The sequence below is a fragment of the Orcinus orca genome, chromosome 9 (assembly GCF_937001465.1).
Source record: "Orcinus orca chromosome 9, mOrcOrc1.1, whole genome shotgun sequence".
Lineage (NCBI taxonomy): Eukaryota > Metazoa > Chordata > Mammalia > Artiodactyla > Delphinidae > Orcinus > Orcinus orca.
Window position 1 is genome coordinate 89,923,478 of NC_064567.1, and position 17,748 is coordinate 89,941,225.

General features: G+C 41.0%; 1 protein-coding gene across 1 annotated transcript in view; it reads right to left on the reverse strand.

Annotated features, from left to right (window-relative positions):
• SLC26A3 (solute carrier family 26 member 3) overlaps positions 1-16,349 on the reverse strand; it is a 29,319-nt gene extending 12,970 nt beyond the window's left edge. The window contains exons 1-12 of the mRNA XM_012535067.1: positions 16,219-16,349; positions 15,483-15,622; positions 13,962-14,072; positions 13,536-13,708; positions 12,005-12,169; positions 10,445-10,597; positions 9,908-9,990; positions 5,843-5,990; positions 5,619-5,732; positions 5,435-5,512; positions 1,408-1,503; positions 309-415 (exon numbers count right to left, since the gene is read on the reverse strand). Coding sequence (XP_012390521.1) covers positions 309-415; positions 1,408-1,503; positions 5,435-5,512; positions 5,619-5,732; positions 5,843-5,990; positions 9,908-9,990; positions 10,445-10,597; positions 12,005-12,169; positions 13,536-13,708; positions 13,962-14,072; positions 15,483-15,622; positions 16,219-16,349 — 1,499 coding nt within the window. The remainder of the gene's footprint in view (positions 1-308; positions 416-1,407; positions 1,504-5,434; positions 5,513-5,618; positions 5,733-5,842; positions 5,991-9,907; positions 9,991-10,444; positions 10,598-12,004; positions 12,170-13,535; positions 13,709-13,961; positions 14,073-15,482; positions 15,623-16,218) is intronic.
• Between the last annotated feature and the right edge of the window lie 1,399 nt (positions 16,350-17,748).

Genomic DNA, 17,748 nt, shown 5'->3' on the forward strand with positions numbered 1-17,748 from the left:
CAGGCCTTGGGGTGAGGCAGAACAGATTGGCCAATCTTCTCTTCCTTTTTTTTTTTTTTTTTTCTCTTGCTACACGGCACAGCATGTGGGATCTTAGTTACCCACCAGGGATAAACCCTCGCCCCCTGCAGTGGAAACGCAGAGTCTTAACCACTGGAACACCAGGGAAATCCCAGGCTTAGCCAATCTTGATAGATTTGCATACCTATCAACTAAACTGCTTTTCCCTTAACAAGTGACAGGTTTTTTTCTCCTCTGACCTGGGCAGGTCAAAGCCTGCAAGGATGCAGACCACAATGAGCACTTACAACTGGGTCCTGAAGACGATAGTCAGGAGCTGAAGCGCCACACTAGCAGCCAGGCCTAAACCGAGGCCCAGGACAACAGCAAAGATGAAGGTCATGACCCAAATTAGCTGTCAAAAGAAGGCAACACATACACCACCGTTTACTCTCATTTAAGTACAGTGTCCTAGGTCCAGAGCTATAAGGAAGCATGAACTTCTAGGGCCCAAAGCAGAAGTTGGGAGTGCACAGCAGAAGGGACCTGCCTTGAGGTCATTTCTGCTGGCTCGGGTTCTGAGCTGCAGAAACACAAGCAAATCTTTTCAAAAATCCCAAGAGAGCGTATCCATTTCTAATCCCATCCCTGGGCCAGTTAAGGAAATGATCGAATCTGTCACAGCGAAAATTCCAGAACCAGCTGCTCTTTGTCAAAATCAGCAAATTAATTGGTAGAGCCTGGACTAATCTCTTACTTTTGATCCTCTGATTTAATTAAAGGCTACTGTCTCTACCAGACTCCTAGCATGCCAAAAAAGTGTTAAAATCCCTAACACTGATCTATCAGCAGCAAAACTAAACCAAGTGTGGTTTATTACTTTATGCTTGTTAAGTACCATAAGCTATGTTAACAAGCCTTTTTACACCACAGACTTTGACCCTGATATAATTAGAGACATGGGCTTCTCATTGTAAGGCATGCTGAGAGAGGGGAGCCTTTATAGAGTGTTTCCAAAAGGAACGTTCAGAATTTTTCTTCACAGATTCTCTGGAAACTAACATATGATGTAATGAAGAACAGAAGCAATGCATACCCTAAGATTCAGAGAGTTTCTGTGGTGTTAGAGGTGACTTCAAGAAGTTTTAGAACAGATCTAAGAAGTTCTCTCCTTGTGTTTCATGGACCATTGCCTACTTGTAAGTAGCTCATCCTTTTACATTAAAATCCCAGAGAATAATCATTAGAGTATGTAGTTTCAGGATAGCAAATAAAACAAACTCAGGTTATTTAAACAGACAGATAGAAACAAAATTTCACTTTGTTTGCAATATAAATATGCATTTTACATCAGCATTAAAATGTCATTCTGATTCCTCTCTCTCAAATACCATCGCCTCTACTTACACAATCATACTTATCCTTTCGCCACAATCTTCGTATTTCTGTGAACTGCATCAGCATTCCTTTCAAGTTTCCAAGGGCTAAAGCTGCCAGGACAGACTGTGAAAAACATAAAGAGCAGATGTGCTTTGAGATAATCCAATAACCATAGAGAAGCAAAGGTGAAGGTTGTAAATAAGTGAGTCCTTTCCAGAGCCTCAAGGCCTATCAAAGGATACACCCTTTTCTGGTGTGCAATGCCATGCACGATACACCAGACCCAGGACTGTGAGCTGTCCCCAGCCATGATTTTGTCCCCACCACAGTGACAGGGACATGCCATAGATGATCTGATAGCATTTACTCGCCTGTACCTTGGGTCAGAGAAAGGCAGATCTGAAGACCTATGACCAAAAGAAATTCTTCCCAAGCAGAGGTGGTCTAGTGTATGTCTATTTACTGTAGGTAGGGAGAGGGGGTTGCTCTTTGTTTAAAAATAAAACTTGGGGGGACTTCCCTGGTGGTCCAGTGGTTAAGACTTTGCCTTCCAATGCAGGGGGCGCGGGTTCCATCCCTGGTCGGGGAGATAAGATCATGTCTCGCGGCCAAAAATCCGAAACGTAAAACATAAGCAATATTGTAACGAATTCAATAAAGACTTTAAAAATGGTCCCCATCAAAAATATCTTTAAAAAAAAAAAGGAACTTGGGGAGCTTGGGGTCTTGGAATCAGAATTCAAACCTTGGATGATGATCAGTGATCATGTCATTTAGTATGAGGAAGCCGAAGATCACAGAGAGGTTCGCAAAGATTTGACGCCGACTCTCTGGGACAGTGTGAACCCTATCTGTCTTGTTCCCTACTAGATCCCCAGAACCTACTGTGGTAAATGCACGTGGGAGGGGCTTCATAATTATTCAGCGAATGAGTGGGTGAACTAGTGAGTGGAAGAGGCAGTAACACAGCCTCCTTTAAGAAGCCTGATGGTGATACTGCTGAACAGTAGAGTCATGAAGAGGGGTCTGGGTGGTCAGCTAAGCTCAAGTTTTTGTTTCCTGGCATGCCAAAATGAGATAATTTGTCTTGCAGAAATGATGATAATTAAGGTGAAAAATGCTGAATGGCACCCTCTCTTCCTTATTTGGGTTTTAACACAATGGTAGGAACAGGCCCCCAACCCCTGCCCCCAATTCAGCTGTTCGATTCTGAATGGACTATGGAATTTGTATACTGACTACTTTCACACCATAAAAGAAAGGTACAAAGAAAAACCAAACACAGTTGGTGTTTTCCTATCTCAAATATAGTTTAACTGATCTAGACAGTTTTTATTTTCACAAGTTATGTTTATAATTTAATGCCTGACTAGTTCATTTACTCACTGTGAGAATACAGGTTGTTGTGTAGAAGACTAAATATTGTCTTAAGTGACTTTAAAAAGGAAATTACACACAAATGCACACCAGTTAAAAAATGGGGGAAACTGGATAAAGTCTGTAATCTGGTTAACAGTACTGTACCGATGTCAATGTACTCGTTTTGATATTGTAGTGTAGCTATGTAGTTGCCCTGCCCCCCTGCCATGGTAGCTGCGTGAAAGGTTCACAGTACTCTGTACAATAAGCCTGCTGCTTTGGGGGACTTTACTATAAAACACGTCAAGTACCACCTGCAGAAGAGACATATTTTTTCTTTTCATTAGGCATTATTTACCACCTGGTCAGTATTCCATGGAAAAACAACTTGAAAATGGGTAAACAACATATATATGTATAACCGAATCACTTTGCTGTACTTGAAACTAATACAACGTTATAAATTAACTATACTTCAATTTAAATTTTTTTAAAAATTAAAAAAAATTGAAACATTTACAGTGAAATACATACACAATAGAGCCCTTTAAAGAAAAATAAAGATTACAGAGCCCTGAGAAGCCATAGACAGGAAAAGGGGAATCATTTTACCAGGAACCAGGTATCCATACTGTAATTGATATAAAGGATTAATTGTAAACAAAATACTTGGAACTCTGCTGATGCTTAGTAAGCGCTCAAGGGACGTTCATTCTTAGCTATCATGAAGGGTTATCTTGTCCTTATATGATAAAAAGAAGTAGACCAGTTATTCAGATGAAACAAAAACATTATAGACACAATGGTCTAAGAAGGAATTGTCACATGGTTCCTTTACAAAGTAGGGCTTTTGATTAGCATCCTGGACAGTGTCACTGGTGTGGTTTATTCACGAAAGAGATAGGATTTTAAACGGCAATTGTTTTTTTAGTTTCTCCCAATTGAAGTGGGTGAGGTAGAGCCCAGGGATACACATGGGAGGAAGCACACAGGGCAGAATTCTCTATTTCGGGGAGCTGTGTGTGCATTTATTTTTATTGAGATATACATTCTTATACACATTATTTCTTCGGTGGTGACTTTTTGACCCATTTTATGCCATTCCTCTGGAAATCAGTAGGTTAGCATAGGAAGAACGCATAATTTTAGCAAAGAGTACTGTGCACTGCTTGGCCACATTCGGGATAACTGCACTGGGACTCCAGAAACCTTGGACAAAACTCATGTTCCAGCTACTAATCAACAAGGGAAAAGGCCTAGATAACAACCAACAGACTTTGGTGGGCTGTGTCCTATCTCTATGTCCTTTGTAGTCAGAGGTAGAATAGAATGTTTGTAGAATAAGAATAACAACAATAATAATCTTTACAATAAAGGCTAGCATTGGGACTTCCCTGGTGGCGCAGTGGATAGGAATCTGCCTGCCAATGAGGGGAACACGGGTACGATCTTTGGACCGGGAAGATCCCACATGCCGCGGAGCAACTAGTCCTGTGCGCCACAACTACTGAGCCTGCGCTCTAGAGCCTGTGAGCCACAACTACTGAGCCCGTATGCCACAACTACTGAAGCCCACGTGCCTAGATCCCGTGCTCCACAACAAGAGAAGCCACCACAAGAAGAAGCCCATGCAAGGAGAAGCCCACGCACCACAACAAAGAATAGCCCCTGCTCACCACAACTAGAGAAAGCCCCTGCACTGCAACGAAGACCCGACGCAGCCAAAAATAACTAAAATGTAAAAAAAGGCTATTATTTATTAAGTGTTTATCATGTGCCGCACCCTGGGCTAAATATTTCACGTGCATTATTTCATTCAATTTTTGCAACAACTCTGTGAGGTGGGGACTATTTCCCTCCCTATTTTACAAATGGGCAACTTGAGGTTCAGAGAGGTTAAGTAATCTGCCCAAAACACACAGGTAATAAGCGGCAGAGCCACTTAGAAGTACATCTACAGGACTAGAGCCAGTGCCCCCGTACTCCCTCAAAGTCAAATTAACACCACAAAGAACAAGGTATTGACCATCATCTGGTTTCCTATAGATCCTGTATTTTCTAGGGCCTGCTGTTATTTTTGTAACCTGGATGCTGCCACGGTGGACAAAGCATTAAACTACGCCCTCAAAAATTACAGTTCAGGAGAGATGGAGAGAGGAGCGTGAGGTGAAGGTACAAGGTCAAAGTCTAGCTGTTGGCTCCCATCCAGCAATCTGACAGCTTTGGTCTTGGAGTCAAATCAAACTCTGGGAGCTGCAGGGCGTATTCCTAAGAACAGGTTGTGTGGATGATAGCACCATTCTCTGAATTCGATAGAGGCCCTGATGACCTCAACCTTTAAGAAAATCTTCACTTTAGTCAATCCATATCGAAGCTGCAGTGCCAGGATGCCTTCCTATGTAAACATTAATTATATCTGGGGCTACAAACATAGCGGTTGAAGAGGAGAGTTGATAAGGCAGAGTATGAGTTGCAAGGGTAGAGCTGTTGGATATTTGCATTCCTAACATTCATAAGATAGTGCCAGGAGAAAAAGAAATAGTTTTGGCCCATAGAGTATTGGCTAAGAAGAGGACCTGAGAGTTTGTAGATACTCATTTTCCCTAGTTTAGTTTGTGCTTCCTCAGTTTAAGAACCAGGGTCCTTGATTCATCACCCAAAGGAGAGAGATGTCAGTCCGAGAGAGGAGTGCTACCTTTTGCAGAGGCTCCAGGAGAAATCCAATGGCTAGGATGACAATCAGCACGATGACAGCAGAGAGAAGGCCAGCAACCTGTGAAGATGAGAACATTCTCATCACAGACTCAACTTTCCTCCCCGGATCCGCATCCCCAGTGACTCAAGCTAGGACGACCCTCACAGCAAAGATCCTCCAGTACCTGGGTTTTGCCTCCTGTACTCTCCTGGACCCCTGATCTGGAGAGGGCTGTACTTGCTGCAAATCCTCTGAACGATCCACCGAATATGTTACTCACTCCCAAGGCGATTAACTCCTGATGGGAGAACAAGGAAGAATCTTCTTTAGATGCGGCACCATTGATATTATGCATGTAGAATAGTATATAATGTTGCCTAATTAGACCCAGCGTCGGTTTATACTTACCTGATTGCCGTCAATGGGGTAATCGTATTTGAGGGAATAGACGCTGGCCACAGAGAAGGCCACTGCAAAGCCAACAATGGCAATGCCAAAGCAGTCTCCGATGGTATCTCGGAAAGTCTGCACATTAGGTGTGATAGGGGCCTGAAACCTGAAATTGAGATTAAACAAGTCAGAATGCCACCAACCTGCTTATAAACCTTCCACGGTATCCATTTGTTCTCAGGAAAAGTGCAAATTCCTTAGCAAGGTCCCAATTACCCTCCTCCACATCTTGCTTAATTACTACCATTTTCCCAGAATTTATACTCCAGCTATACCAAGCTTTCTTTGTTTCTCATCACCCATCATCTCTCACCTTGACAGCTTCTAATTTGCTGTTGCCTTTCCCTGAACCATTCCCCTCATCCCTATCCTTCCCTCCAGAAAGTCTTCTCTCACCCCCAAGGTCAGGGTTAGGCAAGATTCTCTATGCTTCCCCAGTTCTTGATGACTCCTGTTTCCATCCCTGCCCCTCTCTCCATCCAGACCCAGAGCAGGGACTGTAACTTGTTCATTATTCTATGACCAGGACCAACAATGGTCCTTCACAGCATATATCAGGTGGTCAGTAATTGTTGGGCAAGTCAGCGAATGAATGAATGCAATCTAGGCTGAGTTGTGCCTTTGGAGTATGACTAGCAAGAATTTAGCACCACTGAAAACCTTGGAATCTGTTATCTTACTGTTGAAAAGCAATGCCGCCTGTATTTGATATGAGTGTAAATCTAGTCCAGTGATAGTGATAAATCTGATATGATTTTAGCATAGCCACACTATAGTGTACACTTAGATCAATATAAGCTTGGTGCAAAATGTCTCAGATCCCACTTGTATTGTTACATTGGGTTGCAAGGTATCACCCATTATGCCTCCAATAGCTATCCATGGATGAAGGCTCTTTGAGCAAACACAATTCTGAGAGAAGGAAAGCAAGAAATTCTTCCCTTCATTGATAATGATAACCTTTCATGGAAAACCCTTAGCAAACAGGTGGGCATTAGACTCTGCCCCGCACTCCACAGAACTTCTAGAGCCAACTGTGGCCCTGACAGAGGGCGGGTTTCCATTTAAAGTGAGATAGTGTCAGGGAAACATTCAAGTCACAGAGGATGCTCCTGTGCCTGTGTCTCATGAACTTAGAGCAGTTAAATAATATTTACTAATTGCATTATAAAGTCCAAATATCCCAAAGTCAACATCAATTTACTAAAATGCTCAGCTCCTATAAACATCTGTTTCTGACCTAAAACTTATTGGAGGTAAGTTAATTGGGTCCATTCAACTCTTTTTAAATTGCTATTCATGTTTTGTGAATGTTAATAGATTTTTAGCTCTAATTTTGAAGAAGTACTATTATTTCATATTCTGCAGCTTTCATAAATCAGAAAGTTAGCTTGGAATATTATATATAATCTAAAACCAGTGGTACAATTATAATCTGCATTTTATACCAAAATAACCAGAAGCCTGCTATCATTCTTTTTTTCTAGCCTCTAATCACCATAGGCAGAGTAGTGTGATGGAGATTTACAGTCTGAAAACTTGATTCATTTCCTGGCTCTGCTACTTACCCAGGTTCCTCATTTGTAAAGTGATGACAATAACACTTGTTCTCTTTTCTTCATAATTTTTGTGGGAGGGTCAAATAAATAATGAATATGACTACTGTTGACACACTGTAAAGTACAAAGTACCTGTAAGCTACTATTACAGGGTCCCTCTGGAATCTGAATATATCCTTTGTGTTTCCTTTACTATTTCAATGATCTCTTTCCTTCAGCCAAGTTATTTGCATTCAGTGTATGTAGCTTCACAAAGTCACTTCTAAGGTGTCATATTCATTAATAACAGATTAGCAATAATTAGCAATCGTTACCTTCCAGTTATCTTGTATTTGCAATCATCAGAAATCTAAAATGCTCACTCGATTATCACTCAGAAAAAATGGGACTGTAAAAAGCATGTAGGGGCTTCCCTGGTGGCACAGTGGTTAAGAATCTGCCTGCCAATGCAGGGGACACTGGTTCGCGCCCTGGTCCGAGAAGATCCCACATGCTGCAGAGCAACTAAGCCTGTGTGCCACAACTACTGAAGCCCACACTCTAGAGCCCGTAAGCCACAACTACTGAGCCTGCGTGCCTAAAAGCCCATGCTCCGCAACAAGAGAAGCCACCGCAATGAGAAGCCCGCACACCGCAAAGAAGAGTAGCACCCGTTTGCTGCAACTAGAGAAAGCCCAGGCGCAGCAACAAAGACCCAACACAGCCAAAGATAAAATAAATAAATCAATTAATTTAAAAAAAAAGCGTGTAAAGTGCCTAGTACCTAATTTAGGTGCTAAATTAGGAACAGCAGTAATGCAGTTTGAACACTTACAGTAGGCCAGGCACTTCAGGACATCACACATATTAACTCACTTAATCCTTACAAGAACCCTATGTAATAACCTATGCTATTTTTAGCCCCATTTTTACAGCCAAAGACATCAAGGCACAGAGTTTATTTGCCCAAGATGAGGAAGTGAGTCTGAAGTAAATCCTAGGCACTCTGCCTCTAGAAAGCATGAGTTTGCTTACTGGGCTACACTGCCTCTCTGTAGAGTGTAATGACCTATAAATGTGAGTTACCCCTTTCCCCACCCACACACACTATGGAAGGAGGTCCATTGACATTTAAAATATATTTACTAAGTAATGTCTCTAAGATTGTAACTCAGTGTCCTTACCTTTTATTTCAAAACCTTTCTGGCAAGATCCTCTTTAATTTTGTATCTACTTATCTATCTAGTTTGTGTCTCCCAAGATGTTTAAATAAAGCATAATCGGGCTTCCCTGGTGGCGCAGTGGTTGAGAGTCCACTTGCTGATGCAGAGGACAAGGGTTCGTGCCCTGGTCCGGGAAGGTCCCACATGCCGCGGAGCGGCTGGGCCCGTGAGCCATGGCCGCTGAGCCTGCGCTTTCGGAGCCTGTGCTCCGCAACGGGAGAGGCCACAGCAGTGAGAGGCCCACGTACCGCAAAAAAAAAAAAAAAAAAAAAAAGCATAATCACTTGAAAGTTGCAGAGTGGAGAGAAACACTAGAAATAGTCTTTCAGCTTCAGCCTAATTTCTCCCATTTAAGTTAAAAGTGATATTTGTGATCCAAATATTACAAGTGGTAACACAATTTTATCTGATGATAAAAATATTTTTTGCTTAAAAATATGTATTTGCTTTTAATAGAATTTAGTTAGTTTTAAGTCAACAATGCAGTGCATATACATGCTGATTCCTGGAATAATTCTCAAATACTCCTAAGCATGGGGAGGGAGGGAGGGTTTTTTTGTTTTTGTTTTTTTACAGGAATACCACCTTTCCTTGGTAAGCAAGTTGAAAGAAATTGATGCTATGGCCAGAGGGCAGAGAAAGGAAAGAGCACAAAACTGGATCTCCCTCCTCAATCCAATAAATGCAATGGAATATGTTTTCAAATTCCTTGTACAAGCTGCGCCTCCCATCCTTCTGCAGCGCTAAGAGTTGCTCTGGGCTTGTCTTGAATTTGATCTTCGGAGAGGACAGAGTGTGCCCATCTGGATTGCTCAAGCAGCGTGTGGCAGGTATTCCTTCAGTGTCTCCTTTGAACTGTTGGAACTTGGCTCCAGTAACCTCAAACAAAACATTACGTATTGTTTATAGTAATTTATGGCCAAGGAAATCTGGTTTCCCTCGGTTCCTTTTAAGGGGAGGAGCAAGTTTACTTTGCCTATTTTTCTACTTTCACTATCTCACTTTTCTTGCGTGTGAGCCCCTTCTGGTTTGTGAGTTCTTCCACACAAAGAAACTTTCTGATGTTAAGAACTGCACACCCTATGTCCTTTGTGACTCCCTCCTAGAAGGAGAGTAGTGAGCCCTCCTCCTGGGTGCATGATGGATGCCAGATACAGGGAGGGTTCTGAGCTGGATTCATGCATTTCAGCTTGAAGTCGTTCGTCACTACTGCTTACTCTCTAATTAGAGCTTGGAGATGCCATAATAAGAGAGACACTTACCCACTTTCCATCTCCCCAACCACGGCCACGTTAAACCTGTTTTTGAAGTCAAAGCCATATGACACAGCTGTTGCGATCACAGTCTGCAAAGTTGCAAATTGCCCAAGTTAGAAATGGGAGATGTAACTAAGAGTCTTGCTTTGAAAAAAAAAATACCATTGCCAAAAGCCACCCCTTGACTTATTGAATAAGAATCTCAGCTCAGGTTTGGCTACTTTTTGAAAAGTCCCGAGGCAATTCTAATGTACCACCAAAGCTGAGAACCACAGCTCCATTCCAATGGGTCTCTCACTAGGATTCTCAGAGGTCTGCTCTCTGCCCCATCCTTGTCTTACATGGAAAGAATAAACCCTAAGTCATCAAAGCAAGTTATTAAATTCTGAATAAAGAGAAAACCATACTAAATACGATACCCAGAAACTGCAGAGAGGTCACCGGTCCCACTAAAGCCTCCTGATCTACAGATGGTGAAGGGCTTTAGACATAAAAACACAAGACTAACGAATTATGAAAGAAAGTCTTGAGACGATCAGTTACCATGATGAGTTCAATTGGAATGGGCACTGGAAGTTTGGCTTTGTAGCGCTGATTTATTTCTTTAACCACAAATACCACCAACAGGATAACCAAGGATGTCACAAGGTCTGCAATATTAGTCTTCTCTATTTGTGAGAATATGGAAGTTAGTACCTAGAGTATAAAAGTAAAAAACACCCAAGTGCTACATTAATGTGTAATTTGGATATAACACTTAATTAATTCCAAATAGATAAAAATAAACATAGACGTGAAACGACTGACAGATTGATAGCAATTCCCTGTTCTGCTTGTGTTAGCCACGAGTAATTGTAGAGACTAGCATGGAGATATGAGAAGGGTAAGTCAGCACAGCATTGTCACCACACTGGTTTAGGGATGCTCTTCGTCTAGTGTTGAATTTTCTTGCACGTTTTTCACATTTTTATAACTGGTCTCTTCTGCTCTTAGGTGTCGTTACCATCTTTTTTATTTCACAGTCAACACTACTGCTCTGTCCAGGGAATAACCTTTGACCTCTGGTAGTTTTTCTTAGCATGTATCCCCTTAATTCCTGGCTTTTTTTTTTTAATGTTCAGACCCCTCATATTTCTTCGTTGACTCTGTCTGTCACTTTTGGAAACTAGTTTCCTGGCTAGCTGTGCAGTTATCTAAGCCAGTTGGGTGCCGTATCTGTGGGATCCAGACAGCTCAAGCAGGTCCAAACTGGATCCCAAATGGTTCCCAAAAGACTCCACTTCTGGAATAGCTCTGGATGGGAGTGAGAGAGGGCTGGTTCCAATTTGGAGGGAGTTTGTCTCTGATTCCCAAAGACTGTCTTGACAGAAGCACTAACAAGCCCAAAGTCAGTAAAAGGAAGGAAATAACAAAGATCAGAGTGGAAAGAAATGAAACACAGACTAAAAAGACAATAGAAAAGATCGATGGAACTAAAAGCTGGATTTTTGAAAAGATAAAAGAGACAAACCTGTAGCTAGCCTCAGAAAGGAACAAAGAATGAGGACAAAAATACATAAATTCAGAGGCACTAAGAATGCTCTCTGTTCTACAGAACATCCTTTAGAGGAGAGAAGAAAGAACCACTGTTCTATTTACATATTGGCCAATTTCCTTTTGTTTTATAAACAGGGATGCATAAGAGGCAGAACTTCAATTCTAAAAGAACAAGACCTGCTTTTTAGAAATAGGGAAGCACTTCCACTCAATCAGCACATTTCTTTCAGAATAAGATTTTGAGAAAGATTTTAAAACTTGGGACAAACTTTTAATAATGGGCATCGATGTTTTTTCTTTTTAAAAATACTGAAGACTCAAATCTAAGAGAAGTGGTAGTTAATTTCTGTTATTCACATCAGCTGATGTGGTATATGGTAGCTGTGGTAGATTTTCAGCGTTGTTCTCCTTGCCACTTTTTCTTAATGTGAATACATTTCACAGCCCGTTGATTTCTTGGAAGTTATAGGTAAGTCCTGCAGCAAAGGCATGAAAGGAAAGTTCTCCTGGAAACATGATAGTGAATTTCGTGTATTTCCATATTTTTTAAGCAAAAGGAATACTTACTTTGAATATTGAAAATGGATCAGCATGTGCTGGGACTGTCAGCTGAAGAATAAATTTGAGCTGGGAAACCAAAACGTGAACAGCAGCAGCTGTGGTGAAGCCACTGATTAAGGATTCCGACAGATAAATTACCACGAAGCCCAGCTGCAGAACCCCCATGAGCAACTGCAAAGAGAGAGAGCAGAGCCTTTGTTAGTGTAGATTCAGAGAACACCTCGGCAGACTGAAGGATCAGCTACTGTAATGATGCAAAATGTGGAGGTCAGCCTCCACCCCTGTGTCTTGAAGAAGCAAGTGTTGTTGCCTCCTGGAAAACCTCCCATGCAAGGTACCACCCTCTGCTTCCCTCCCCCATCCCAACACCCCCCACCCCAAGGTGGAATGTTACATGGTGTTCAAATAGCACATCAGTCCAGTATACCCCCAAGAACTAACAGGTTTCTTCTCTTCCCTCTTTTGAAGGTGCGGTACCTTTAGGAGACTCACCCATAAACCTTTCATAGCAGAATCTTATCTAGCATTAGCCCTCATAAATTTTCCCAGGGAATTTTCAGTTACCCTTTACAGCTGCTGTCGCATGCATGGGCGAACATCCATTCAGATTCCCTCAAACAAGTTGCTTGATTTTTGTTAGGAAATACGTAACTGCTCATGACATCAAAAGTGCTTGATTTTAAATGAGGGCAAAAGTGGTTCATTCCCCCAAAGCTTCAGGATTTTGCAAGAAAGTAAATGGATAGATGCTTGGCCTACCTCTCCACTCCTGACCCCGGAATGCAAACTGAGCTGTGAGTTTGCAAATGCACTAGGATCAGAGATGCATTCGGACTCCATTGTTGAACTGACCCCATTGTTGGTCAAGAAGACCCACCACTTATGTCTTGGTTTGAATTGACTCTTTTTTTCTTTTTCTTTAAGGAATGGTCTTAACTAATAATATCATTAGCCATAAACTTAGGCAACATCTTGAGGAGTCTGACATTTTCACTATCTAACAGCTTGAGGATAGGGACATTTTCATAATCCAGGCATGGTGACAGGGGTGTGGCTTGGGAGTGAGGCTTTAAACCTCTCCATAATCCTTTTCAGCTTTCTCCAAATCTTTGACATGGACAATTCAAAGCGCTAAGCGCCCATCCCTTCCAAATAGACTGTAGTCAATGAGGAATTAGAAAGAAAAAAGTTCCCAAGCTGCCAGTTTCTCTATTGCATAGAGTTCTGTTTAGTGAGTATATAAATTCCCAGGTATATTATTGAATTCAGCATTTCACCTGTCACCACATGTGCCTCCCCACTCTTATATTTTCCTTCTCTCTAGACCCATGTTCAATCATCTTTGCAAAGTAGACCTGCCCTTTCACTTCTGGCTGTGGTAGGTGACTCTTAAGTTATTTCCAATGGGCTATTGAAGGAGGCATGTAAACTAACAGGAAGAGTCGGGAGGGGTGGCAGGAAGGAGAAAAACCACAGAGATGTGTACCAGTCAGGACACATAAATTGGGGAGGGTAGATTCTGTGACAGAGTACTCACCTGGATGATTCCAGAAAGAATTGTGACCGTTGCAGCCACCATCACCTTATGATCATCTAGTGATGAATCATTAGCCACTGAGCTATTAGTGACTGTCGGATCAGCTGTATCGGCTATTGGGGTTAATCTCACAACTACTGCTCCCACCATCATACTGAGAACTGGAAATGGACCTAATAAAAGAGAGGGCGAGTTGTAGTCATTATGTCTCCCTATAGCACAGTTGTCTTTCAGCCATAATGTAGCATATGAAGAGACTGCTGTCTGGAGTTCTGGTCTACTTCCCCAAGCCCCAGTCCTAATTCGTACAAGAAACTATGACTCCTCTCCTGGATTCTGCACAATTTGGAATTGATACAATGCGTGGCTAATGGCATTCATAAAGAAAAGCAATGTAAGGATCAATTAGCCCAGTAGTTCACTTACCCACTGATATGTGTCTAGAAGTGCCCAAGAAAAAGTAGATTATGACTGGGAAAAAGGCTGCATACAACCCATAGCTTGGGGGGATGGTGACCAGCAGAGCAAATGCTAAACCTGTAAATACACAAGCATCAGGGTCCTTACTTCATGCAAAGGGATCATAGAAGTTTTCATTAGGCTCTTCAAGTATTTAAGATTGTACCTTAAAAATTATTTTATTAACTCAAATGTATCAACGATGTAAATGTAAGAGCTAAAGCTATAAAACTCTCAGAAGAAAACTTAGGTGTAAACCTTTGTGACCTTGGATCAGGCATGGGTTTCTTAGAAGTGACACCTATAGCATAAGCAACCAAATTAAAAGCAGATAAACAGGGCCCCATCAAAATGTAAAAATGTGTGCTTCAAAGGATACTGTCAAAAAAGTGAAATGACAACCTACAGAAAGGGAGAAATGATTTGCAAATTGTATCTTGGATAAGGGTCTATTATCCAGAATTATATAATTAACTTTTGCAATTCAACAATAAAAAGACACATAACCTAATTTTAAAATGTGCAAAAGATTTACACAGACATTTCTCCAAAGATGTACAAATGGTCAGTAAGGACATGAAAAGATGCTCAACGTCATTAATCATTGGGAGAATGCAAATCAAAACCACAAAGAGAGTCCATTTCATGCTCACTAGGATAGCTAAAATAACAAAGGCAGACAATAACAAGGGTTCACAAGGATGTGGAGAAATTTGAACCCTCACCATTGCTAGTGGGTTATTATATGACACAGCAATTACACTCCTAGGTATATACCCAAGAGAAATGAAACATGTTCACACAAAAACTTGTGTACAAGTGTTCATAATAGTATTATTCATAAAAGCCACAGCATGGAAACAACCCAAATGTCCATCAACTCATGAGTGAACAAAATGTGGTATATCTATACAGTAGAATATTATTCATCCATAAAACGGAATGAAGTACCTGTACATCATGGATGAAACTTGCAAACGTTATGCTAAGTGAAAGAAACCAGACACAAAAGACGACGTATTCTGTGACTCTGTTTGCATGAAATGCTCAGAATAGGTAAATCCATTGAGACAGAAAGTTGTTGCCGAGGGATGGATGGAGAGGGGATGGGAAGTGATTGCAAGAGATTTTGGGGGATGGTTGTAGTGAAAATGTCTTGCAGTTAGTGGTGATAGTTGCACAACCTCGTGAATACACAAAAAACACTGAATTGTGCACATTAAAAGGGTGAATTTGGGCTTCCCTGGTGGCGCAGTGGTTGAGAGTCCGCCTGCCGATGCAGGGGACGCGGGTTCGTGCCCCAGTCTGGCCAGATCCCACATGCCGTGCAGTGGCGGGGCCCGTGAGCCATGGCCGCTGAGCCTGCACGTCCGGAGCCTGTGCTCCACAACGGGAGAGGCCACAACAGTGAGAGGCCCGCGTACCGCAAAAAAAAAAAAGGGTGAATTTTATGATACATGAATTATATCTCAAAAAAAAAAAAGTTACCTTGCAGTACAGCCACCAGCCCTGTGCTGATTCCAGAAACAATGTCACTGAGGAGCCATTCCTTTATGCGGTACGCTGGCAACCAAGATGCTATGGGGAACAAAGAGAGGGCAATTCTCTTGGCCTTTTGTGCAGAACAGCTGAAAACATTGAAAGCCACCGTTCAGTTATTAATATCCAATTTTAAATTTAGTACCTATTGTACATGGAAAATTGGTAAAGATAATATTATCATTTCACTAACTTTCCCACTAACATTCACCTCCTTACCCATATCAACTGCCCCCAAAGGATTGACCACCACCAAAGGATTTTTTGTTTTAAGAAAAATGTTGCTTTTCTTTAGCCACAATAGAAATTATCTGTCATCCTCAGCTTGACTTTACAACACTTTGATGGAGAATTTTCCTCTGTCCTCATCTATCAGTTCTCTGGTATGGAGAGATTGTGTTGAGAGCCAAGATTGGTGTTCAATTTCAGAGACTACTTTTCTAGCCCTGGCAGGAAGTAGGAGGTTTGGAAACCAAAGATAAAAAGACTTTGGAGAGGGGGGAAAAATATTTGAAAAAAGAAACATTTTAAATCTTTAATAAGTAGCCAATTATAAATATCTGTTTTAAAAAAAAAAAACTTTGGAGACTGTGGGCTGTAGCCGAAAGAAGAGCTTGGAAGCTTAAAAATTTCAGAGAAAGTGCTTCATTTACTCCTAATGCCAGTACCTTAAAAAATATCTTACCGGAACCACGTTTTGAGATGATCCAGAAGTGTCTTATGATGTCTGTGTTTCTTCTTATGTTCTTCGTCAAAAGCCTTTGTGGAATACACTGGCCTGGCCACGACGTACTGATTCCCGATGGGTTCAATCATTGTGCTTTCTCTGACCGTTGTGGTGAGTGGAAGACCTTTGGAACTATGTGGCAAACCCTTCTTGCCTTTAGCAGGTTAAAAATGCCTGAAACCAAACAGAGCTTGCTTCTTAAATAACTCGGAGATAATGTGATGCAATTTACAGATGAGTGAGCTCTGAACTGAATGTTACCACCTTTTGAGATCAAAAGAGGCTGGATTAAGGGACCTAGATTGTATTTTGCGACTGTGATAATCGCTTTTTACTGCAAGAAGCTGGACACAGCTCCTCTGGGTAAGTAAACAAGGGCTTTGATTGATTTATTTTTAAAAGATTGCCAAAAAGCAATAGAAATTGACTCAGTTTACTAACCAGTGAGTGCATTTTTGACTTGTAAAGCGAGATCTCAAGAAAGGAATTTATTAAAAAAAAATTTTTTCAGCAATGTTTCCAAAGTTATGGCACTGGAAGTACTGGGACAGGTTAGATTTAAAGTCTGTTCATTGCCCCTAACTCTAGTCAAGGCTGTTCCATTTGACCCATCAGAATTTTTGTAATACATTATAAAATGTTTTTAATTTGTGAAATTCAAGGATATTGCCCATTTAAGGTATTTTCTTATTATTTCTGGGAATTAAATAGAGTTTTATCATTTGTAGTTGAGGAAACTACTCAATTTACTTAACCTTTTTGAGCTTCATTTGTATACTTGGAATAATAATACTCGTTACAAGGGGATGATGAAAATTAAATGAGAATGTTTTCACAGCATCTAGCATTGCTTCAAAGCACCTAGCACACGACAAGCATTCACTAAATGGTAGTTCTTATTCTAACTATTTGCATTTTCTGCACAAGATTGTTAATTTCTTGGTTCTTATCTCAATCCTTTTTACTACAGTTAAAAGATCAGTTTTGCAAAAGTTTTTTTATGCACATTATCTATTTAGCCCTCACAATTCTTTGAGGCAATTACTATTATTATTCTTGTCATCTTCTTACAAATGAGAAGACAAAAAATAGCACATAAAAGTCTCCATAAAAATCTAAGAATCTTTTCCTCAGGTCATACAGCTAGTACACTGTCAAAAATACGACTTCTGTTTTCAGACTTTGCTGTTTCTTCTACAACGTGCAGCTTCTCTTTTGTCCAGTGTGAACAGAATTGAAGAACCTTCCAACTAACTGTTAGCATTTTGCCCACTAATCTTGGTTCTGTATCATAGTTATTAATTGAATTATCTCAAACTAGATTGTACCTTGTTACATGGTGCTTTTCCAAAGCTCAAGGGATTTTTAGCATGTTTGCAGAGCTCAAGTTATAACCAGGAATCAGATGCTGGCCTCAATTTCTGACCCCACCTGATCTCTCTTTGGCACCCATTTCTTTCCCCACCCCATTCCCTAGCTTCCTCCAAC